The 23,778-nt window shown below is 47.5% G+C and overlaps 1 protein-coding gene across 1 annotated transcript in view; it reads left to right on the top strand.

The window, feature by feature from the left end:
• fah (fumarylacetoacetate hydrolase (fumarylacetoacetase)) overlaps positions 1–23,778 on the top strand; it is a 117,525-nt gene that overhangs the window by 36,150 nt on the left and 57,597 nt on the right. Inside the window, exons 4-5 of the mRNA XM_059952595.1 lie at positions 9,303–9,352; positions 16,532–16,622. Coding sequence (XP_059808578.1) covers positions 9,303–9,352; positions 16,532–16,622 — 141 coding nt within the window. The remainder of the gene's footprint in view (positions 1–9,302; positions 9,353–16,531; positions 16,623–23,778) is intronic.

Raw genomic sequence — 23,778 nt, 5'->3', positions numbered from 1 at the left:
AAGATCCACCATTTGATCCAGGGGTATGAGGTCCATCATTTGATTCCGGGGTACAAGATCTACCATTTGAACCAGGGGTACAAGATCCACCATTTGATCCAGGGGTACAAGGTCCATCATTTGATCCAGGTGTAGAAGGTCCACCATTTGATCCAGGGGTACAAGTTCCATTATTTGATCCAGGGGTTACAAGATCCACCATTTGATCCAGGGGTACAAGTTCCATTATTTGATCCAGGGGTACAAGATCCACCATTTGATCCAGGGGTACAAGTTCCATTATTTGATCCAGGGGTTACAAGATCCACCATTTGATCCAGGGGTTACAAGATCCATTATTTGATCCAGGGGTACAAGGTCTACCATTTGATCCAGGGGTACAAGATCCACCATTTGATCCAGGGGTATGAGGTCCATCATTTGATTCCGGGGTACAAGGTCTACCATTTGATCCAGGGGTACAAGATCCACCATTTGATCCAGGGGTACAAGGTCCATCATTTGATCCAGGTGTAGAAGGTCCATTATTTGATCCAGGGGTACAGTGTTCATTATTTGATCCAGGTGTACAAGATCCACCTTTTGATCCAGGGGTACAGTGTTCATTATTTGATCCAGGTGTAGAAGACCCTCCATTTGATCCAGGGGTACAAGGTCCAGCATTTGATCCAGGTGTACAAGGTCCATTATTTGATCCAGGGGTACAAGGTCCATTATTTGATCCATGAGTACAAGATCCACCATTTGATCCAGGGGTACAAGATCCACCATTTGATCCAGGGTTACAAGGTCCATTATTTTATCCAGGGGTACAATGTCCACCATTTGATCCAGGGGTAGAATGTCCATTATTTGATCCAGGGGTACAAGATCCACCATTTGATCCAGGGGTACAAGATCCACCATTTGATCCAGGGGTACAAGATCCACCATTTGATCCAGGGGTACAAGGTCCATCATTTGATCCAGGGGTACAAGATCCACCATTTGATCCAGGGGTACAATGTCCATCATTTGATCCAGGGGGACAAGGTCCATTATTTGATCCAGGGTTAGAATGTCCACCATTTGATCCAGGGGTACAAGGTCCATTATTTCATCCAGGTGTACAAGGTCCATCATTTGATCCAGGGGTACAAGGTCCATTATTTGATCCAGGGGTACAAGATCCACCGTTTGATCCATGTGTACAAGGTCCATCATTTGATCCAGGGGTACAAGATCCATTATTTGATCCAGGGGTACAAGATCCATTATTTGATCCAGGGGTACAAGATCCACCATTTGATCCAGGGGTACAAGGTCCACCATTTAATCCAGGGGTACAAGATCCATCATTTGATCCAGGGGTACAAGGTCCAGCATTTGATCCAAGGGTACAGTGTTCATTATTTGATCCAGGGGTACAAGGTCCATTATTTGATCTAGGTGTACAAGGTCCAGCATTTGATCCAGGGGTACAAGGTCCAGCATTTGATCCAGGGGTACAAGATGCACCATTTGATCCAGGGGTACAAGTTCCACCATTTAATCCAGGGGTACAAGATCCATTATTTGATCCAGGGGTACAAGATCCACCATTTGATCCAGGGGTACAAGATCCACCATATTATCCAGGGGTACAAGATCCATTATTTGATCCAGGGGTACAAGATCCACCATTTGATCCAGGGGTACAAGATCCACCATTTGATCCAGGGGTACAAGGTCCACCATTTGATCCAGCGGTACAAGATCCATCATTTGATCCAGGGGTACAAGGTCCATTATTTGATCCAGGGGTACAATGTCCACCATTTGATCCAGGGGTACAAGGTCCAGTATTTGATCCAGGTGTACAAGTTCCATCATTTGATCCAGGGGTACAAGATCCACCATTTGATCCAGGGGTACAAGGTCCATTATTTGATCCAGGGGTACAAGATCCACCGTTTGATCCAGGTGTACAAGGTCCATCGTTTGATCCAGGGGTACAAGATCCATTATTTGATCCAGGGGTACAAGGTCCATTATTTGATCTAGGTGTACAAGGTCCAGCATTTGATCCAGGGGTACAAGGTCCACCATTTAATCCAGGGGTACAAGATCCATCATTTGATCCAGGGGTACAAGGTCCAGCATTTGATCCAAGGGTACAGTGTTCATTATTTGATCCAGGGGTACAATGTCCACCATTTGATCCAGGGGTACAAGATCCATTATTTGATCTAGGTGTACAAGGTCCAGCATTTGATCCAGGGGTACAAGGTCCAGCATTTGATCCAGGGGTACAATGTTCATTATTTGATCCAGGGGTACAAGATCCACCATTTGATCCAGGGGTACAAGGTCCATCATTTGATCCAGGGGTACAAGATCCACCATTTGATCCATGGGTACAAGGTCCACCATATGATCCAGGGGTACAAGATCCATTATTTGATCCAGGGGTACAAGGTCCATCATTTGATTCCGTGATACAAGGTCCATCATTTGATCCAGGGGTACAAGGTCCAGTATTTGATCCAGGTGTACAAGTTCCATCATTTGATCCAGGGGTACAAGATCCACCATTTGATCCAGGGGTACAAGGTCCATCATTTGATCCAGGGGTACAAGATCCACCATTTGATCCAGGGGTACAAGGTCCATCATTTGATCCAGGGGTACAAGATCCACCATTTGATCCAGGGGTACAAGGTCCATCATTTGATCCAGGTGTAGAAGGTCCATTATTTGATCCAGGGGTACAGTGTTCATTATTTGATCCAGGTGTACAAGATCCACCTTTTGATCCAGGGGTACAGTGTTCATTATTTGATCCAGGTGTAGAAGACCCTCCATTTGATCCAGGGGTACAAGGTCCAGCATTTGATCCAGGTGTACAAGGTCCATTATTTGATCCAGGGGTACAAGGTCCATTATTTGATCCATGAGTACAAGATCCACCATTTGATCCAGGGGTACAAGATCCACCATTTGATCCAGGGTTACAAGGTCCATTATTTTATCCAGGGGTACAATGTCCACCATTTGATCCAGGGGTAGAATGTCCATTATTTGATCCAGGGGTACAAGATCCACCATTTGATCCAGGGGTACAAGATCCACCATTTGATCCAGGGGTACAAGGTCCATCATTTGATCCAGGGGTACAAGGTCCACTATTTGGTCCAGGGGTACAAGGTCCACCATATGATCCAGGGGTACATGATCCACCATTTGATCCAGGGGTACAAGGTCCATTATTTGATCCAGGGGTTCAATGTCCACCATTTGATCCAGGGGTACAAGGTCCATTATTTCATCCAGGTGTACAAGGTCCATCATTTGATCCAGGGGTACAAGGTCCATTATTTGATCCAGGGGTACAAGATCCACCGTTTGATCCATGTGTACAAGGTCCATCATTTGATCCAGGGGTACAAGATCCATTATTTGATCCAGGGGTACAAGATCCATTATTTGATCCAGGGGTACAAGATCCACCATTTGATCCAGGGGTACAAGGTCCACCATTTAATCCAGGGGTACAAGATCCATCATTTGATCCAGGGGTACAAGGTCCAGCATTTGATCCAAGGGTACAGTGTTCATTATTTGATCCAGGGGTACAAGGTCCATTATTTGATCTAGGTGTACAAGGTCCAGCATTTGATCCAGGGGTACAAGGTCCAGCATTTGATCCAGGGGTACAAGATGCACCATTTGATCCAGGGGTACAAGTTCCACCATTTAATCCAGGGGTACAAGATCCATTATTTGATCCAGGGGTACAAGATCCACCATTTGATCCAGGGGTACAAGATCCACCATATTATCCAGGGGTACAAGATCCATTATTTGATCCAGGGGTACAAGATCCACCATTTGATCCAGGGGTACAAGATCCACCATTTGATCCAGGGGTACAAGGTCCACCATTTGATCCAGCGGTACAAGATCCATCATTTGATCCAGGGGTACAAGGTCCATTATTTGATCCAGGGGTACAATGTCCACCATTTGATCCAGGGGTACAAGGTCCAGTATTTGATCCAGGTGTACAAGTTCCATCATTTGATCCAGGGGTACAAGATCCACCATTTGATCCAGGGGTACAAGGTCCATTATTTGATCCAGGGGTACAAGATCCACCGTTTGATCCAGGTGTACAAGGTCCATCGTTTGATCCAGGGGTACAAGATCCATTATTTGATCCAGGGGTACAAGGTCCATTATTTGATCTAGGTGTACAAGGTCCAGCATTTGATCCAGGGGTACAAGGTCCACCATTTAATCCAGGGGTACAAGATCCATCATTTGATCCAGGGGTACAAGGTCCAGCATTTGATCCAAGGGTACAGTGTTCATTATTTGATCCAGGGGTACAATGTCCACCATTTGATCCAGGGGTACAAGATCCATTATTTGATCTAGGTGTACAAGGTCCAGCATTTGATCCAGGGGTACAAGGTCCAGCATTTGATCCAGGGGTACAATGTTCATTATTTGATCCAGGGGTACAAGATCCACCATTTGATCCAGGGGTACAAGGTCCATCATTTGATCCAGGGGTACAAGATCCACCATTTGATCCATGGGTACAAGGTCCACCATATGATCCAGGGGTACAAGATCCATTATTTGATCCAGGGGTACAAGGTCCATCATTTGATTCCGTGATACAAGGTCCATCATTTGATCCAGGGGTACAAGGTCCAGTATTTGATCCAGGTGTACAAGTTCCATCATTTGATCCAGGGGTACAAGATCCACCATTTGATCCAGGGGTACAAGGTCCATCATTTGATCCAGGGGTACAAGATCCACCATTTGATCCAGGGGTACAAGGTCCATCATTTGATCCAGGGGTACAAGATCCACCATATGATCCAGGGGTACAAGATCCATTATTTGATCCAGGGGTACAAGGTCCATCATTTGATTCCGTGATACAAGGTCCATCATTTGATCCAGGGGTACAAGGTCCAGTATTTGATCCAGGTGTACAAGTTCCATCATTTGATCCAGGGGTACAAGATCCACCATTTGATCCAGGGGTACAAGGTCCATCATTTGATCCAGGGGTACAAGATCCACCATTTGATCCAGGGGTACAAGGTCCATCATTTGATCCAGGGGTACAAGATCCACCATTTGATCCAGGGGTACAATGTGCATTATTTGATCCAGGTGTACAAGTTCCACCATTTGATCCAGGGGTACAAGGTCCATTATTTGATCCAGGTGTACAAGATCCACCATTTGATTTAGGGGTACAATGTGCATTATTTGATCCAGGTGTACAAGTTCCACCATTTGATCCAGGGGTACAATATCCACCATTTGATCCAGGGGTACAAGGTCCATCATTTAATCCAGGTGTAGAAGGTCCATTATTTGATCCAGGGGTACATTGTTCATTATTTTATCCAGGTGTACAATATCCACCTTTTGATCCAGGGGTACAGTGTTCATTATTTGATCCAGGTATAGAAGACCCTCCATTTGATCCAGGGGTACAAGGTCCAGCATTTGATCCAGGTGTACAAGGTCCATTATTTGATCCAGGGGTACAAGGTCCATTATTTGATCCATGAGTACAAGATCCACCATTTGATCCAGGGGTACAAGATCCACCGTTTGATCCAGTGGTACAATATCCACCATTTGATCCAGGGGTACAAGATCCACCATTTGATCCAGGGGTACAAGGTCCATCATTTGATCCAGGGGTACAAGGTCCACCATTTGATCCAGGGGTACAAGATCCATCATTTGATCCAGGGGTACAAGGTCCAGCATTTGATCCAAGGGTACAGTGTTCATTATTTGATCCAGGGGTACAAGGTCCATTATTTGATCTAGGTGTACAAGGTCCAGCATTTGATCCAGGGGTACAAGGTCCAGCATTTGATCCAGGGGTACAAGATGCACCATTTGATCCAGGGGTACAAGTTCCACCATTTAATCCAGGGGTACAAGGTCCATTATTTGATCCAGGGGTACAAGGTCCAGTATTTGATCCAGGTGTACAAGTTCCATCATTTGATCCAGGGGTACAAGATCCACCATTTGGTCCAGGGGTACAAGGTCCATTATTTGATCCAGGGGTACAAGATCCACCTTTTGATCCAGGTGTACAAGGTCCATCATTTGATCCAGGGGTACAAGGTCCAGCATTTGATCCAGGGGTACAATGTTCATTATTTGATCCAGAGGTACAAGGTCCACCATTTAATCCAGGGGTACAAGATCCATCATTTGATCCAGGGGTACAAGGTCCAGCATTTGATCCAAGGGTACAATGTTCATTATTTGATCCAGGGGTACAAGATCCACCATTTGATCCAGGGGTACAAGGTCCACCATTTGATCCAGGGGTACAAGATCCACCATTTGATCCAGGGGTACATGATCCAGCATTTGATTCCGTGATACAAGGTCCATCATTTGATCCAGGGGTACAAGATCCACCATTTGATCCAGGGGTACAAGGTCCACCATATGATCCAGGGGTACAAGATCCATTATTTGATCCAGGGGTACAAGATCCACCATTTGATCCAGGGGTACAAGATCCACCATTTGATCCAGGGGTACAAGGTCCACCATTTGATCCAGGGGTACATGATCCAGCATTTGATTCCGTGATACAAGGTCCATCATTTGATCCAGGGGTACAAGGTCCAGTATTTGATCCAGGTGTACAAGTTCCATCATTTGATCCAGGGGTACAAGATCCACCATTTGATCCAGGGGTACAAGGTCCATCATTTGATCCAGGGGTACAAGATCCACCATTTGATCCAGGGGTGCAAGGTCCATCATTTGATCCAGGGGTACAAGATCCACCATTTGATCCAGGGGTACAATGTGCATTATTTGATCCAGGTGTACAAGTTCCACCATTTGATCCAGGGGTACAAGGTCCATTATTTGATCCAGGTGTACAAGATCCACCATTTGATTTAGGGGTACAAGGTCCATCATTTGATCCAGGTGTACAAGTTCCATCATTTGATCCAGGGTTACAAGATCCACCATTTGATCCAGGGGTACAAGTTCCATCATTTGATCCAGGGGTACAAGATCCACCATTTGATCCAGGGGTACAATGTGCATTATTTGATCCAGGTGTACAAGTTCCACCATTTGATCCAGGGGTACAATATCCACCATTTGATCCAGGGGTACAAGGTCCATCATTTAATCCAGGTGTAGGAGGTCCATTATTTGATCCAGGGGTACAGTGTTCATTATTTTATCCAGGTGTACAATATCCACCTTTTGATCCAGGGGTACAGTGTTCATTAGTTGATCCAGGTGTAGAAGACCCTCCATTTGATCCAGGGGTACAAGGTCCAGCATTTGATCCAGGTGTACAAGGTCCATTATTTGATCCAGGGGTACAAGGTCCATTATTTGATCCATGAGTACAAGATCCACCATTTGATCCAGGGGTACAAGATCCACCGTTTGATCCAGTGGTACAATATCCACCATTTGATCCAGGGGTACAAGATCCACCATTTGATCCAGGGGTACAAGGTCCATCATTTGATCCAGGGGTACAAGGTCCACCATTTGATCCAGGGGTATAAGATCCACCATTTGATCCAGGTGTACAAGGTCCATTATTTGATCCAGGTGTACAGTGTTCATTATTTGATCCAGGTGTACAAGATCCACCTTTTGATCCAGGGGTACAGTGTTCATTATTTGATCCAGGTGTAGAAGACCCACCATTTGATCCAGGGGTACAAGGTCCAGCATTTGATCCAGGTGTACAAGGTTCATTATTTGATCCAGGAGTACAAGATCCACCATTTGATCCAGGGTTAGAATGTCCACCTTTGATCCAGGTGTACAAGGTCCATCATTTGATCCAGGGGTACAAGATCCACCATTTGATCCAGGGTTACAAGGTCCATTATTTGATCCAGGGGTACAATGTCCACCATTTGATCCAGGGGTACAAGGTCCATTATTTGATCCAGGTGTACAAGGTCCGTCATTTGATCCAGGGGTACAAGGTCCATTATTTGATCCAGGGGTACAAGATCCACCGTTTGATCCAGGTGTACAAGGTCCATCATTTGATCCAGGGGTACAAGGTCCATTATTTGATCCAGGGGTACAAGATCCACCGTTTGATCCAGGTGTACAAGGTCCATCATTTGATCCAGGGGTACAAGATCCATTATTTGATCCAGGGGTACAAGATCCATTATTTGATCCAGGGGTACAAGATCCACCATTTAATCCAGGGGTACAAGATCCATCATTTGATCCAGGGGTACAAGGTCCAGCATTTGATCCAAGGGTACAGTGTTCATTATTTGATCCAGGGGTACAAGGTCCATTATTTGATCCAGGGGTACAAGATCCAGCATTTGATCCAGGGGTACAAGGTCCACCATTTGATTTAGGGGTACAAGGTCCAGCATTTGATCCAGGGGTACAATGTCCATTATTTGATCCAGGGGTACAATGACCACCATTTGATCCAGGGGTACAAGGTCCATTATTTGATCCAGGGGTACAAGGTCCATCATTTGATCCAGGGGCAGACTGGGTGAACTTGAAGATTTCACTGATTTGGCGCCGTGGCTTCATGTGAAGCACGATCGTTTCACGTTGAGGGCGCTACACGTGTCAGACGTCAGGGACCCGGGCTCTCTGACTGGCTGACTGCCCCTGGGTCCTGACCCCCATCCACATGGCATCCAGTAACCTCACTGTAAGGGGGTTTCTTCTTTTGTGGGGTTTTTTGTGTAAGGGGGTTCTTTTGTTACTGTGTTTTGTTAAAATAAGGCATATATAATAAGTTTGGCGCCTTTATTTTCTTTTCCTTCATATATACGATATTGTTATTAATCACTCAGTTTTAGTAATCTCTATAAAATGTAATCATTTAATCACATATGTTGTACTGTCTGTTATTTGACGGGGTGTGGACATCACACAGCATCCACACCAGCTGATTACCCAGTTTGGCGGGGCCGAAGGCTGCTCCCCCCAGACGAGAACGACCTGAGCGAGCCTGAGGCAACCCAGGAGGCTACATCAGTGAACAGAGGCAGTGATAGAAGCAGAGCCCGTCGGATGTTCAGGCTGAATCCCGCTGCCCAGGATGACCCACAACTCTGATTATGTCGGGTCTCTGGCAGTGTTATCCCCAGGCCAGAGTAAAACACAGACAGGAGGAGGGTGACAGCTTTGCTCAACAATGTAGAAATGAGGTTTTGACCTGAACTGTGAAGCAGGACAGTGGGACAATGTTTCACGTGTGAAGGGTTGTACGTGTGTGTCACTGAGCTCTGTCTGTTTTTTTACAGGGCGTTTATCTCCCAGGATTCGGCAACTATGCACCTTCCAGCAGACATTGGTAGGTTGGGCCCTGACAATTCAATCCAAACGTGAGGGTTGTGGCTGTGGGGAGCATGGAAGCCAGTGTAGACAGATGAGCAGAATGAACAATCCTGATTCCAGTGACCGAGCACTTGCCTCTCCCTCAGCCCGTCTCTGCCTGCCCGCGTCGGGCTTCCTCGTGGGCATAAGTAGAACGACCACACAAGGTCAAACCACATCCAGCAGGGATCAAGCTTAACAATTATTTATATTGCATTTAAGATTTTTAGCTGAGAAACTGAAGAAAAATTGTTTTACTTCTTTTCTGACTTACAAGCTACAAAACAACAGAAACCTCAGGAAACAATCAGCATCTGTGGAGAGAGAAACGGAACTACAAAACTCCATCATAACCAGAAACCACAACTTCACAGGTTATTTTTTGTTATTGAGAATCAGGCTGAGAACCCAGCTACAGACCGGAATATTTTTTAACGTGATAAACCCATTTCCGAATGGCGTGTCCGAATGCAAGTGCAGGGTATGTTCAGACTGTGTCTGCAGGATGTGTTCAGACTTTGCAGGCTGTGATCAGACAGTTAGCTGCAAGATTAAGTTTTTCTTCCTTTGGTTTTGAAACCTTTAGCTGACTTCCATCATCATCATCATTTCATTCAAAGGACAGTATTTTCTGTGACTGTCTCTATTTTACTACTTGGACTGCAGTCTGTATGGCTGCATTCGGATTGCAGTCTGCGAGGTGCATCAGACTTCTGTCTGCGAGGTGCATTCAGAATTCTGTCTGCGAGGTGCATTCAGACTGCCGTCTGCGAGGTGCATCAGACTTCTGTCTGCGAGGTGCATCAGACTTCTGTCTGCGAGGTGCATCAGAATTCTGTCTGCGAGGTGCATTCAGACTGCCGTCTGCGAGGTGCATCAGACTTCTGTCTGCGAGGTGCATTCAGACTTTTGTCTGCGAGGTGCATCAGACTTCTGTCTACGACGTGATTCAGACTTCTGTCTGCGATGTGCATCAGAATTCTGTCTGCGAGATGCATCAGACTTCTGTCTGTGAGGTGCATCAGACTTCTGTCTGCGAGGTGCATCAGACTTCTGTCTGCGAGGTGCATTCAGACTGCCGTCTGTGAGGTGCATCAGACTTCTGTCTGCGAGGTGCATCAGACTTCTGTCTGCGAGGAGCATTCAGAATTCTGTCTGCGAGGAGCATTCAGAATTCTGTCTGCGAGGTGCATTCAGACTGCCGTCTGCGAGGTGCATCAGACTTCTGTCTGCGAGGAGCATTCAGAATTCTGTCTGCGAGGAGCATTCAGAATTCTGTCTGCGAGGAGCATTCAGAATTCTGTCTGCGAGGTGCATTCAGAATTCTGTCTGCGAGGTGCATTCAGACTTCTGTCTGCGAGGTGCATTCAGACTGCCGTCTGCGAGGTGCATCAGACTTCTGTCTGCGAGGAGCATTCAGAATTCTGTCTGCGAGGAGCATTCAGAATTCTGTCTGCGAGGTGCATTCAGAATTCTGTCTGCGAGGTGCATTCAGACTTCTGTCTGCGAGGTGCATTCAGACTTCTGTCTGCGATGTGCATCAGACTTCTGTCTACGAGGTGCATCAGACTTCTGTCTGCGAGGAGCATTCAGAATTCTGTCTGCGAGGAGCATTCAGAATTCTGTCTGCGAGGTGCATTCAGACTGCCGTCTGCGAGGTGCATCAGACTTCCGTCTGTGAGGTGCATCAGACTTCTGTCTGCGAGGTGCATCAGACTTCTGTCTGCGAGGAGCATTCAGAATTCTGTCTGCGAGGAGCATTCAGAATTCTGTCTGCGAGGTGCATTCAGAATTCTGTCTGCGAGGAGCATTCAGAATTCTGTCTGCGAGGAGCATTCAGAATTCTGTCTGCGAGGTGCATTCAGAATTCTGTCTGCGAGGAGCATTCAGAATTCTGTCTGCGAGGTGCATTCAGACTGCCGTCTGCGAGGTGCATCAGACTTCTGTCTGCGAGGTGCATCAGACTGCCGTCTGCGAGGTGCATCAGACTTCTGTCTGCGAGGTGCATCAGACTTCTGTCTGCGAGGTGCATCAGACTTCTGTCTGCGAGGTGCATCAGACTTCTGTCTGCGAGGTGCATTCAGACTTCTGTCTGCGAGGTGCATTCAGACTGCCGTCTGCGAGGTGCATCAGACTTCTGTCTGCGAGGAGCATTCAGAATTCTGTCTGCGAGGAGCATTCAGAATTCTGTCTGCGAGGTGCATTCAGAATTCTGTCTGCGAGGTGCATTCAGACTTCTGTCTGCGAGGTGCATTCAGACTTCTGTCTGCGATGTGCATCAGACTTCTGTCTACGAGGTGCATCAGACTTCTGTCTGCGAGGAGCATTCAGAATTCTGTCTGCGAGGAGCATTCAGAATTCTGTCTGCGAGGTGCATTCAGACTGCCGTCTGCGAGGTGCATCAGACTTCCGTCTGTGAGGTGCATCAGACTTCTGTCTGCGAGGTGCATCAGACTTCTGTCTGCGAGGAGCATTCAGAATTCTGTCTGCGAGGAGCATTCAGAATTCTGTCTGCGAGGTGCATTCAGAATTCTGTCTGCGAGGAGCATTCAGAATTCTGTCTGCGAGGAGCATTCAGAATTCTGTCTGCGAGGTGCATTCAGAATTCTGTCTGCGAGGAGCATTCAGAATTCTGTCTGCGAGGTGCATTCAGACTGCCGTCTGCGAGGTGCATCAGACTTCTGTCTGCGAGGTGCATCAGACTGCCGTCTGCGAGGTGCATCAGACTTCTGTCTGCGAGGTGCATCAGACTTCTGTCTGCGAGGTGCATCAGACTTCTGTCTGCGAGGTGCATCAGACTTCTGTCTGCGAGGTGCATTCAGACTACCGTCTGCGAGGTGCATCAGACTTCTGTCTGCGAGGTGCATTCAGACTTTTGTCTGCGAGGTGCATCAGACTTCTGTCTACGACGTGATTCAGACTTCTGTCTGCGATGTGCATCAGAATTCTGTCTGCGAGATGCATCAGACTTCTGTCTGTGAGGTGCATCAGACTTCTGTCTGCGAGGTGCATCAGACTTCTGTCTGCGAGGTGCATTCAGACTGCCGTCTGCGAGGTGCATCAGACTTCTGTCTGCGAGGTGCATCAGACTTCTGTCTGCGAGGAGCATTCAGAATTCTGTCTGCGAGGAGCATTCAGAATTCTGTCTGCGAGGAGCATTCAGAATTCTGTCTGCGAGGTGCATTCAGACTGCCGTCTGCGAGGTGCATCAGACTTCTGTCTGCGAGGTGCATTCAGACTTTTGTCTGCGAGGTGCATCAGACTTCTGTCTACGACGTGATTCAGACTTCTGTCTGCGATGTGCATCAGAATTCTGTCTGCGAGATGCATCAGACTTCTGTCTACGATGTGATTCAGACTTCTGTCTGCGATGTGCATCAGAATTCTGTCTGCGAGGTGCATTCAGACTTCTGTCTGCGAGGTGCATTCAGACTGCCGTCTGCGAGGTGCATTCAGACTTCTGTCTGTGAGGTGCATCAGACTTCTGTCTGCGATGTGCATCAGACTTCCATCTGTGAGGTGCATTCAGACTACCGTCTGCGAGGTGCATCAGACTTCTGTCTGCGAGGTGCATTCAGACTACTGTCTGCGAGGTGCATTCAGAATTCTGTCTGCGAGGTGCATTCAGACTGCCGTCTGCGAGGTGCATCAGACTTCTGTCTGCGAGGTGCATTCAGAATTCTGTCTGCGAGGTGCATTCAGACTGCCGTCTGCGAGGTGCATTCAGAATTCTGTCTGCGAGGTGCATTCAGACTTTTGTCTGCGAGGTGCATCAGACTTCTGTCTGCGAGGTGCATCAGACTTCTGTCTGCGAGGTGCATTCAGACTTTTGTCTGCGAGGTGCATCAGACTTCTGTCTACGACGTGATTCAGACTTCTGTCTACGACGTGATTCAGACTTCTGTCTGCGATGTGCATCAGAATTCTGTCTGCGAGATGCATCAGACTTCTGTCTGTGAGGTGCATCAGACTTCTGTCTGCGAGGTGCATTCAGACTGCCGTCTGCGAGGTGCATCAGACTTCTGTCTGCGAGGTGCATTCAGACTTTTGTCTGCGAGGTGCATCAGACTTCTGTCTACGACGTGATTCAGACTTCTGTCTGCGATGTGCATCAGAATTCTGTCTGCGAGATGCATCAGACTTCTGTCTGTGAGGTGCATCAGACTTCTGTCTGCGAGGTGCATCAGACTTCTGTCTGCGAGGTGCATTCAGACTGCTGTCTGTGAGGTGCATCAGACTTCTGTCTGCGAGGTGCATCAGACTTCTGTCTGCGAGGAGCATTCAGAATTCTGTCTGCGAGGAGCATTCAGAATTCTGTCTGCGAGGAGCATTCAGAATTCTGTCTGCGAGGTGCATTCAGAATTCTGTCTGCGAGGTGCATTCAGACTTCTGTCTGCGAGGAGCATTCAGAATTCTGTCTGCGAGGTGCATTCAGACTTCTGTCTGCGAGGTGCATTCAGACTTCTGTCTGCGAGGTGCATTCAGACTGCCGTCTGCGAGGTGCATCAGACTTCTGTCTGCGAGGAGCATTCAGAATTCTGTCTGCGAGGTGCATTCAGAATTCTGTCTGCGAGGTGCATTCAGAATTCTGTCTGCGAGGTGCATTCAGACTTCTGTCTGCGATGTGCATCAGACTTCTGTCTACGAGGTGCATCAGACTTCTGTCTGCGAGGTGCATCAGACTTCTGTCTACGAGGTGCATCAGACTTCTGTCTGCGAGGAGCATTCAGAATTCTGTCTGCGAGGAGCATTCAGAATTCTGTCTGCGAGGTGCATTCAGACTGCCGTCTGCGAGGTGCATCAGACTTCCGTCTGTGAGGTGCATCAGACTTCTGTCTGCGAGGTGCATCAGACTTCTGTCTGCGAGGAGCATTCAGAATTCTGTCTGCGAGGAGCATTCAGAATTCTGTCTGCGAGGTGCATTCAGAATTCTGTCTGCGAGGAGCATTCAGAATTCTGTCTGCGAGGTGCATTCAGAATTCTGTCTGCGAGGTGCATTCAGAATTCTGTCTGCGAGGAGCATTCAGAATTCTGTCTGCGAGGTGCATTCAGACTGCCGTCTGCGAGGTGCATCAGACTTCCGTCTGTGAGGTGCATCAGACTTCTGTCTGCGAGGTGCATCAGAGTTCTGTCTGCGAGGTGCATCAGACTTCTGTCTGCGAGGTGCATTCAGACTACCGTCTGCGAGGTGCATCAGACTTCTGTCTGCGAGGTGCATCAGACTTCTGTCTGCGAGGTGCATCAGAATTCTGTCTGCGAGGTGCATTCAGACTACCGTCTGCGAGGTGCATTCAGAATTCTGTCTGCGAGGTGCATCAGACTTCTGTCTGCGAGGTGCATTCAGACTACCGTCTGCGAGGTGCATTCAGAATTCTGTCTGCGAGGTGCATTCAGAATTCTGTCTGCGAGGTGCATTCAGACTACCGTCTGCGAGGTGCATTCAGACTTCTGTCTGCGAGGTGCATTCAGACTTTTGTCTGCGAGGTGCATCAGACTTCTGTCTACGACGTGATTCAGACTTCTGTCTGCGATGTGCATCAGAATTCTGTCTGCGAGATGCATCAGACTTCTGTCTACGATGTGATTCAGACTTCTGTCTGCGATGTGCATCAGAATTCTGTCTGCGAGGTGCATTCAGACTTCTGTCTGCGAGGTGCATTCAGACTGCCGTCTGCGAGGTGCATTCAGACTTCTGTCTGTGAGGTGCATCAGACTTCTGTCTGCGATGTGCATCAGAATTCTGTCTGCGAGGTGCATCAGACTTCTGTCTACGACGTGATTCAGACTTCTGTCTGCGAGGTGCATTCAGACTTCTGTCTGCGAGGTGCATCAGACTTCTGTCTGCGAGATGCATTCAGACTACCGTCTGCGAGGTGCATTCAGACTTCTGTCTGCGAGGTGCATCAGACTTCTGTCTGCGAGGTGCATTCAGACTTTTGTCTGCGAGGTGCATCAGACTTCTGTCTGCGAGGTGCATTCAGACTTCTGTCTGCGAGGTGATTCAGACTTCTGTCTGCGAGGTGCATCAGACTTCTGTCTGCGAGGTGCATTCAGACTTCTGTCTGCGAGGTGATTCAGACTTCTGTCTGCGAGGTGCATCAGACTTCTGTCTGCGAGGTGCATCAGACTTCTGTCTGCGAGGAGCATTCAGACTGCCGTCTGCGAGGTGCATTCAGACTTCTGTCTGCAAGGTGATTCAGACTTCTGTCTGCGAGGTGCATCTGACTGCCGTCTGCGAGGTGCATTCAGACTTCTGTCTGCGAGGTGCATCTGACTGCCGTCTGCGAGGTGCATTCAGACTGCTGTTTGTAGGGTGCTTCAGACTGTGATCTGTGTGGTGCATCAGACTGCATCTACGGGTTAGTCTTGGGCAAACTCTCATGTTTGCTTGACACTAATGTATGTTCCTGGATGCATCAATTAAAGCCCTGCCGTATGTGATCTGAGATGGATACATTTTCTGCAATTCCCCCAGGCTGGCCACTTTCGATATGCTGGTCCAAGCCCAGTCCCTTTCCCCTCCACATCACTGTCAGGAGCACCCTCTCACTTGTCTACGGGGGCTCACTAAAGGATCGGGCTGTGGAGTTAATGGCAGTGAGCAGGGTGTCCCAGAGGAGGGTGATGGTACCACTATTGGAGGGGCTCTTGGAGGCACATAATCCATACAAAAGCCTTGGTATGTGGTCCGTGCCCTGAATGAAGCTGTGGACAGAGCCCCACCCATCCCGCAGGTCCTGCAGCTCTGAAGCGACATCCGATCAAAACCTCAGTTTCCAAAAATAATTGGTTATTTATGGCCAAGGGAGCTCGGTTACAGGGTCCAATCTCCACTAATAAAATGACAAGATCACTCTGCCGTTCACAAATCCCATGTGTTCCTCTGTGTCTGTTTGGGATGTTGTTTTATTCCCTGGGATATCGTCACCGAGTGCGAGGGAGAGGTGAGTGTTGTGGCAGGTAAAGAGTGTTCTCTGTGTGGAAGCTTCCCATCAGTCACCGAATGTTTGGTCTGGAGATCACCTCTGACCCAGCCGAGGAAGTAAGTACCTCCTCTGAGTGATGCTTATCAGAACAGAGTCCCTGCGGGCAGAAATAAGCGTCAATTTGGTTAGGAAGTGCTGTTCCTAGTGTAATTGTACTGTTTGATTTTCAGGAGATTATACAGACTTCTATTCGTCCCGCCAGCATGCCACAAACGTTGGAGTGATGTTTCGAGGCAAGGACAATGCCCTTATGCCTAACTGGTCAGTGCACCTTCTCTCACCTGCGTCTGTATTCATCCAGAAGTTGTAATGTTATGTAATTGATGTGTAATGTTAGTTATTCCTACATCTGTTTCTCTCTCTGCAGTTGCTGCCAGACCTGCTGAGTTTCTACTCCCCAGTAGTCTTGTAGGGCTGAAGGGCCTATTTCTGTGATTTCTATATCAGTTATCCCTGAAACAACTTCTACCTCCACCTTAAGAGATACTTGGCTGTGTGCCACCCTCCGTTGTGGCTGATGAGGCAGAACGGAGGGTGTCTGAGAGGCAAAAGGGCACGATTAGACTCAACTCATTTCCTTGCAGTCCAAAGCAACCCTGGGCAACCTTATATACCCCCCCCGCCCCCCGCACGAAGAATCCCTCAGGTGCGTGAATCCTTCCTTTAGATTGAAACTCAAACTAAACCTAAGGAGACTCGTAACATTCTGACCTGCAATTTCAAACACGTGTTTCTGGTTCCTGGTTGTCCCTTTTTATCTGCGATTTTGATCTGCAGATAACTAACGACACAGCGCAAGATTGATCCGAACGGAGTCGTCCTGAATGTACTGCACCCGGACTCTCTCAGTGATGACTTTGTGGGCTTTATATTCGGAGTTTTTCACCCTTTTTTTGCCCTTTGCACGGTTTGTTTTTTTTCTCTCTGCGTGTCGGGGTTGATGTTTTTCTCTGAACGGATTCCATGGTTTTCTTTGTTTCGAGGCTGTCTGTGGGGAACATGAATCACAGGCTTTTATAATAAATGTACTTTGAATCTTGTAACATTAACATTACCTTTCATATTAAATCTAAGACATCCCTGGGTACATGAGTCTGACCTGTTCAATGGACATTTTATTCTTGATTAAAGCAAAAGATAAACTGCTGGGCGAGCTTAGCAGGTGGGATCTGTGCAGGGAACATTGTTTCAAATGAAGACCCTGCATCGGAACTGGGAGTGCAGAGACCGAGGACTCCTTTCAGTTTAATTATTTGGCTGTGTTAGCCACTTAATGCATTGAATTGCTCTTCAAACGCATGTGAAAGCCCTTTAAGTGTTGTTCTGTTCTGTACTTGTTTCCTTGGAAACTGGCTCTTTCTGTAACTCTTTGGAAGGACAAAATGTTGAACAAAAACAGCCTCAAAAAAATTGCTGATTAAAGAGCCATAACCTCAGGGTGGTGAGCAACAGGATGGCTGGGTGGGGTGTCAATCAGTCTGTCACTTTAATTGGAGCAAGGAACTGGCTGCCTGAAATCCATGAACAGAAATTGGGGGGATAAACAGAGGGCTGGGCAGTATCTGTGGAGAGAGAGAAAGAAAAATGAGTTTAGCTTTTTGGTTGAATAATCCTTTATCGGAACTGGAAAGGAGAGAAGGTAAGTATGTTTTAAATTCCAGAGCTGAGGAGGAGTGGATACAGAGGGAGACCAAAGATGACGTAGTTGGTCAGAGAAGCTGTCTTAACCCTCTGGAATGCTGATAATCGGCTCCTTGGCATTCTTCACTTTGCTGGTTCACTGACTTCCCCAGTAGAACCTCTTTGTTAATTCTAATTTCTTCTATTTCCACTGAACCTTTGCCTCTCCAGTATTAACAGGAGACTTTTCTTGTCTCGATGAAAACACATAAAATACCAGTGCCATTTCTCTGTGATTTTGTTCCTCCACGTAGACATTTTTCCATCCTCAAGGACCCACACTCGCTCTCCTTTTCCGTCATACCGACAGAAGCTTTTACAGTCTTTTGATGTTTCTCCTTTATCAATTTTGTGGCCCTTGTTTGATGACTTTGTGAATTCTGCCAGTCATCAGATGTACTGCCTTTCCTGGTAGCGTTATAAGGCTTTTCCTTTGATTAAACAATAACTTCCATTGCCCCTGTATCCAGAGTTTTTAATAAGATACCAGAAAAAGAGGGGTATAGATATCCAGCGAGATGTGTGAGGCAGGAGATGAGAGAAGGAGGGGCTGATGAGGCTGAAGAGGGATTTAAAGCGTGGAGCTTGTGGCCGAGGTTCCCCGATGCAACACACTGAGCACGGCGGGCAGGTGAGGTTTGGAGGGGGAGGGGATTTTCAATGTCCTTACTTGACAGAGGGAGGCAAGGGAGTATTAGTAAAATTCAGATAGTTTGAATTTTCCAGGCAATATAGAGTATCCCATGGTAGATAGTATTTCTACAGATTTGTCAGTACAGGAATATATAGAGAGAAGGAGGGTGCAGTAGAGGACAGGGAGAAGGGCAGGAGTACATGAGAGAGATGGGGGCAGGAGTAGAGGAGAGGGGGCAGGAGAATAGGAGAGAGAGGGGCAGAGGAACAGGAGAGAGAGGGGGCAGAAGTAATCATATAACCATATAACAATTACAGCACGGAAACAGGCCACCTCAGCCCTTCCAGTCCGTACTGAACGCTTACTCTCACCTAGTCCCACTGACCCACACTCAGCCCATAACCCTCCATTCCTTTCCTGTCCGTATACCTATCCAAATTTTTTTAATGACAAAATTGAACCTGCCTCTACCACTTCTACTGGAATCTCGTTCCACAAAGTACTGGAGAGGGGGGCAGTAGAGGAGATAGAAGGGGCAGGAGTAGAGAAGAGAGGGAGAGGGGCAGGAGAACAGGAGAGAGAGGGGGCAGGAGGAGAGGAGGGAGGGGGCAGGAGGAGAGAAGAGAGGGAGGGGGCAGGAGTACAGGACAGAGGGGCAGGAGTAGAGGAGAGAGGGGGCAGGAGGAGAGAAGAGAGGGAGGGGGCAGGAGGGGAGAGGGGTAGGAGTAGAGAAGAGGGGACAGGAGAGAGAGAGGGGGCAGTAGAGGAGAGAGAGGGAGGGACAGGAGTAGAGGAAACAGAAGTTTAGGAGTATACGAAAGGTAGCAGGTGAGCCCATTACCACACTGGTGTTTCGTGCAGCATCAAAGGCCCTTCATATCTACCGGTGTCCAGAGCTTCTTTTATCGTGCCAGTAACTTCTTCTCAGTTTTCACTACTGTCAGTCATGCAAATTCCGGGTGGACACCCAGGAATACCATCGCACTCAGATGTGAAAGGAATCTTCACTACTGTTTCTGTAACAGTTTTGTTTTAGTTGTTAGCCCTTAGCTGAGCCCCTGACCCCGGAGGACCAGTGGACCACTCAGTCTGGCCTTTACCCTTCGACCTGTTTGGCCTGGGTGACCCTACCAAGAGCTGAAGCATAAATCCCTGACTCCAGCCAACACAGCTCTCCGGGTCATTGAGGCACGCAAGCCAACAAACCGTGACAAGGTTGTGTCCTCTTGGAGGGAGGTAGAGGGGTTGCTGAGGAAGGGGTAGGAGAGAGAAAGGTACACAGGAGTAGAGGAGAGAAGGATCATGTGCAGGGAAGAGAGAGGGCACGGGTATTAGAGAGAAAGGAGTATGGGAGGGAGAGGGCTGCAGGAACAGGGAAGGAAGAACAGGTGTAGAGGCGTAAGGGAGTGCAGGGGAGGAGGTGGCCTAACCATTCGAGGCAGCTCACTCATTTTCACATGTAGAAAGTAGTAGGAATTTGGAGTAAATACAGAAATTGTGTGGAAACACTCAGCCAGTCAGGCAGCATCTGAGGATGGAGTAACTGAGTTTGTGCTTCAGGTGGAAAGCTCTTGGAAGTTTGTAATAATCTACAGCAAGTGAGGAAAAGGTGGGCTGCGGAGTCAGGTCACCGTCTTTCTACGGCACGTTCTCAGGTCTGAGGAGACTTATTTTCATTCCAGTCTTATGAGTTCTATAAGGCCATAGCCTCCTACAAAGTTAAACATTGGGGACATAGAAACATAGAAAATAGGTGCAGGAGTAGGCCATTCGGCCCTTTGAGCCTGCACCGCCATTCAGTATGATCATGGCTGATCATCCAACTCAGAACCCTGTACCTGCTTTCTCTCCATACCCCCGATCCCTTTAGCCACAAGGGCCATATCTAACTTCCTCTTAAATATAGCCAATGAACTGGCCTCAACTGTTTTCTGTGGCAGAGAATTCCACGGATTCACCACTCTCTGTGTGAAGAAGTTTTTCCTCATCTCGGTCCTAAAAGGCTTCCCCGTTATCTCAAAACGGTGACCCCTCGTTCTGGACAGCAGAGCTTCACTTCCAGATGAGCTTGATGCCTCCTGTGCTCACTTTGCTCATCAGAACGCGCCCATGTCTCCTGATGATCCTTTGGTCTCAGTATCAGAAGAAGATGTACAGTCTACCTTCAAGAGAGTGAATTCATCTGGTCCGGACAGAGGACCTGGCCAAGTACTGAATACCTGTGCTGACCTGACCAGCTGGCTGGTGTGTTCATGGATATCTTCACCCTCTCACTCCGGTCTGAGGTAAGCACATTATTCAAGCAGGCTTTAAATATACCGGTGCCTAAGGAGAACGTTGTAATGTGCTTCACTGACTCTCGCCCAGTAGCACTTCGATCCACAGTGATGAAGTGTTTTGAGAGGCTGGTGTTGTAGCATATCAGCTCCTCCCTGATTGGTGACTTGGATCTGCTGCAATTTGCCTACCGAAGCAACAGGTCTACAGCGGATGCCATCTCGTTAGCTCTTCACACAACCCTGGAATATCCGGACACGAAGGAAGCATACATCAGGATGCTCTTTATCGATTACAGCTCAGCATTTAACTCCAAGTTAATCAGTGAAGTCCAAGCCCTGGGCCTCAATATCCCCTTGTGCAATTGAATCCTGGATTTCCTCACTTGTAGACCCCAGTCAGCTCAGTTTGGCAAAAGCATCTCCATGATCTCCATCAGCACAGGAGCACCACAGGGATGTGTGCTTAGCCCCCTGCTCTGCTCAATTTACACTTATGACTGTGTGGCTAAGTACAACTCCAACACCATATACAAGTTTGCTGATGACACCACTGTTGTGGGCTCTATCAAAGGTGGTGATGAATCAGCTTTGGAGAGAAAGCTTGAAAATTTGGCTCAGTGGTGTCATGATGACAATCTGTCACTCAATGTCAGCAGGACCAAGGAACTGAATAGACATCAGGAGAGGGAAAGCAGAGGTCCATCGGAGGATCAGAGGTGGAGAGGGTCAGGAAATTTAAATTCCTGGGTGTCACTATCTCAGAGCACCTGTTCAGGATAAAAACGTAATTGCAAAGAAAGCACAAAAGCATCGCAACTTCCTTAGAAGGCTGCACAGATTTTGCACGATATCTGAAATCTGGATAAATTTCTATAGATATGTGGTGGAAAGTGTGTTGACTGGCTGCATTCTGGCCTGGTATGGGAACACCAATGCCTTTGAATGGAAAATCCTCCAAAAGTTAGTGGATTTGGCCCAGTATATATGGGTAAAACACTCCCAACCATTGAGCACATCTACATGAAACACTTCAGTAGGAAAGCAACATTCATCATCAAAGAACCTCACCATTCAGGCCATGCTCTTTTCTCGCTGCGGCAATCAGGTAGGTACAGGTGCCTCAGGACTCGCACTTCCAGGTTCAAGAACAGTTACTACCTCTTAACCATCAGGATCTTGAACAGATGAGATAATAACATTTGTTAATTGAGATATCCCCATAATCAATTATCTCAATTTAAGGACTCTTTATCTTGTTATTTCATGTTCTCGTTATTTATTGCTATTTATAATTACATTTCAACAGTTTGCTGTTCATTGATCCCATTTACAGTTACTATTCTATAGTTTGTTGAGTATCTGCTCGGATAATCTCAGGGTTGTATGTGGTGACGTGTACGGTATGTGCTCGGATAATCTCAGGGTTGTATGTGGTGACGTGTACGATATGTGCTCGGATAATCTCAGGGTTGTATGTGGTGACGTGTATGGTATGTGATGGGATAATCTCAGGGTTGTATGTGGTGATGTGTACGGTATGTGCTTGGATAATCTCAGGGTTGTATGTGGTGACGGGTACGGTATGTGCTCGGATATTCTAAGGGTTATATCTGGTGACATGTACGGTATGTGCTCGGATAATCTCAGGGTTGTATGTGGTGATGTGTATGGTATGTGCTCGGATAACCTCAGGGTTGTATGTGGTGACGTGTACGGTATGTGCTTGGATAATCTCAGGGTTGTATGTGGTGATGTGTACGGTATGTGCTCGGATATTCTCTGGGTTGTATGTGGTGACGTGTACGGTATGTGCTCGGATAATCTCAGGGTTGTATGTCGTGACGTGTATGGTATGTGATGGGATATTCTCAGGGTTGTATGTGGTGACGTGTACGGTATGTGCTCGGATAACCTCAGGGTTGCATGTGGTGACGTGTACTGTATGTGCTGGGATAATCTCATGGTTGTATGTCGTGACGTGTATGGTATGTGATGGGATATTCTCAGGGTTGTATGTGGTGACGTGTACGGTATGTGCTAGGATAATCTCTGGGTTGTATGTGGTGACGTATACGGTATGTGCTCGGATAATCTCAGGGTTGTATGTGGTGACGTGTACAGTATGTGCTCGGATAATCTCAGGGTTGTATGTGGTGACGTGTACGGTATGTGCTGGGATAATCTCAGGGTTGTATGTGGTGACGTGTACGGTATGTGCTAGGATAATCTCTGGGTTGTATGTGGTGACGTGTACGGTATATGCTCGGATAATCTCTGGGTTGCATGTGGTGACATGTACGGTATGTGCTCGGATAATCTCAGGGTTGTATGTGGTGACGTGTACGGTATGTGCTCGGATAATCTCAGGGTTGTATGTGGTGACGTGTACGGTATGTGATGGGATAATCTCAGGGTTGTATGTGGCGGCGTGTATGGTATGTGCTCGGATAACCTCAGGGTTGTATGTGGTGACGTATACGGTATCTGATGGGATAATCTCAGGGTTGTATGTGGTGTCGTGTACGGTATGTGCTTGCATAATCTCAGGGTTGTATGTGGTGATGTGTACGGTATGTGCTCGGATATTCTCCGGGTTGTATGTGGTGACGTGTACGGTATGTGCTCGGATAATCTCAGGGTTGTATGTCGTGACGTGTATGGTATGTGATGGGATATTCTCAGGGTTGTATGTGGTGACGTGTACGGTATGTGATGGGATAATCTCAGGGTTGTATGTGGTGACGTGTATGGTATGTGCTCGGATAACCTCAGGGTTGCATGTGGTGACGTGTATGGTATGTGCTGGGATAATCTCAGGGTTGTA

Source organism: Hypanus sabinus, chromosome 28 (assembly GCF_030144855.1).
Source record: "Hypanus sabinus isolate sHypSab1 chromosome 28, sHypSab1.hap1, whole genome shotgun sequence".
NCBI classification, from domain to species: domain Eukaryota; kingdom Metazoa; phylum Chordata; class Chondrichthyes; order Myliobatiformes; family Dasyatidae; genus Hypanus; species Hypanus sabinus.
This window is presented reverse-complemented; position numbering and strand designations above follow the sequence as displayed.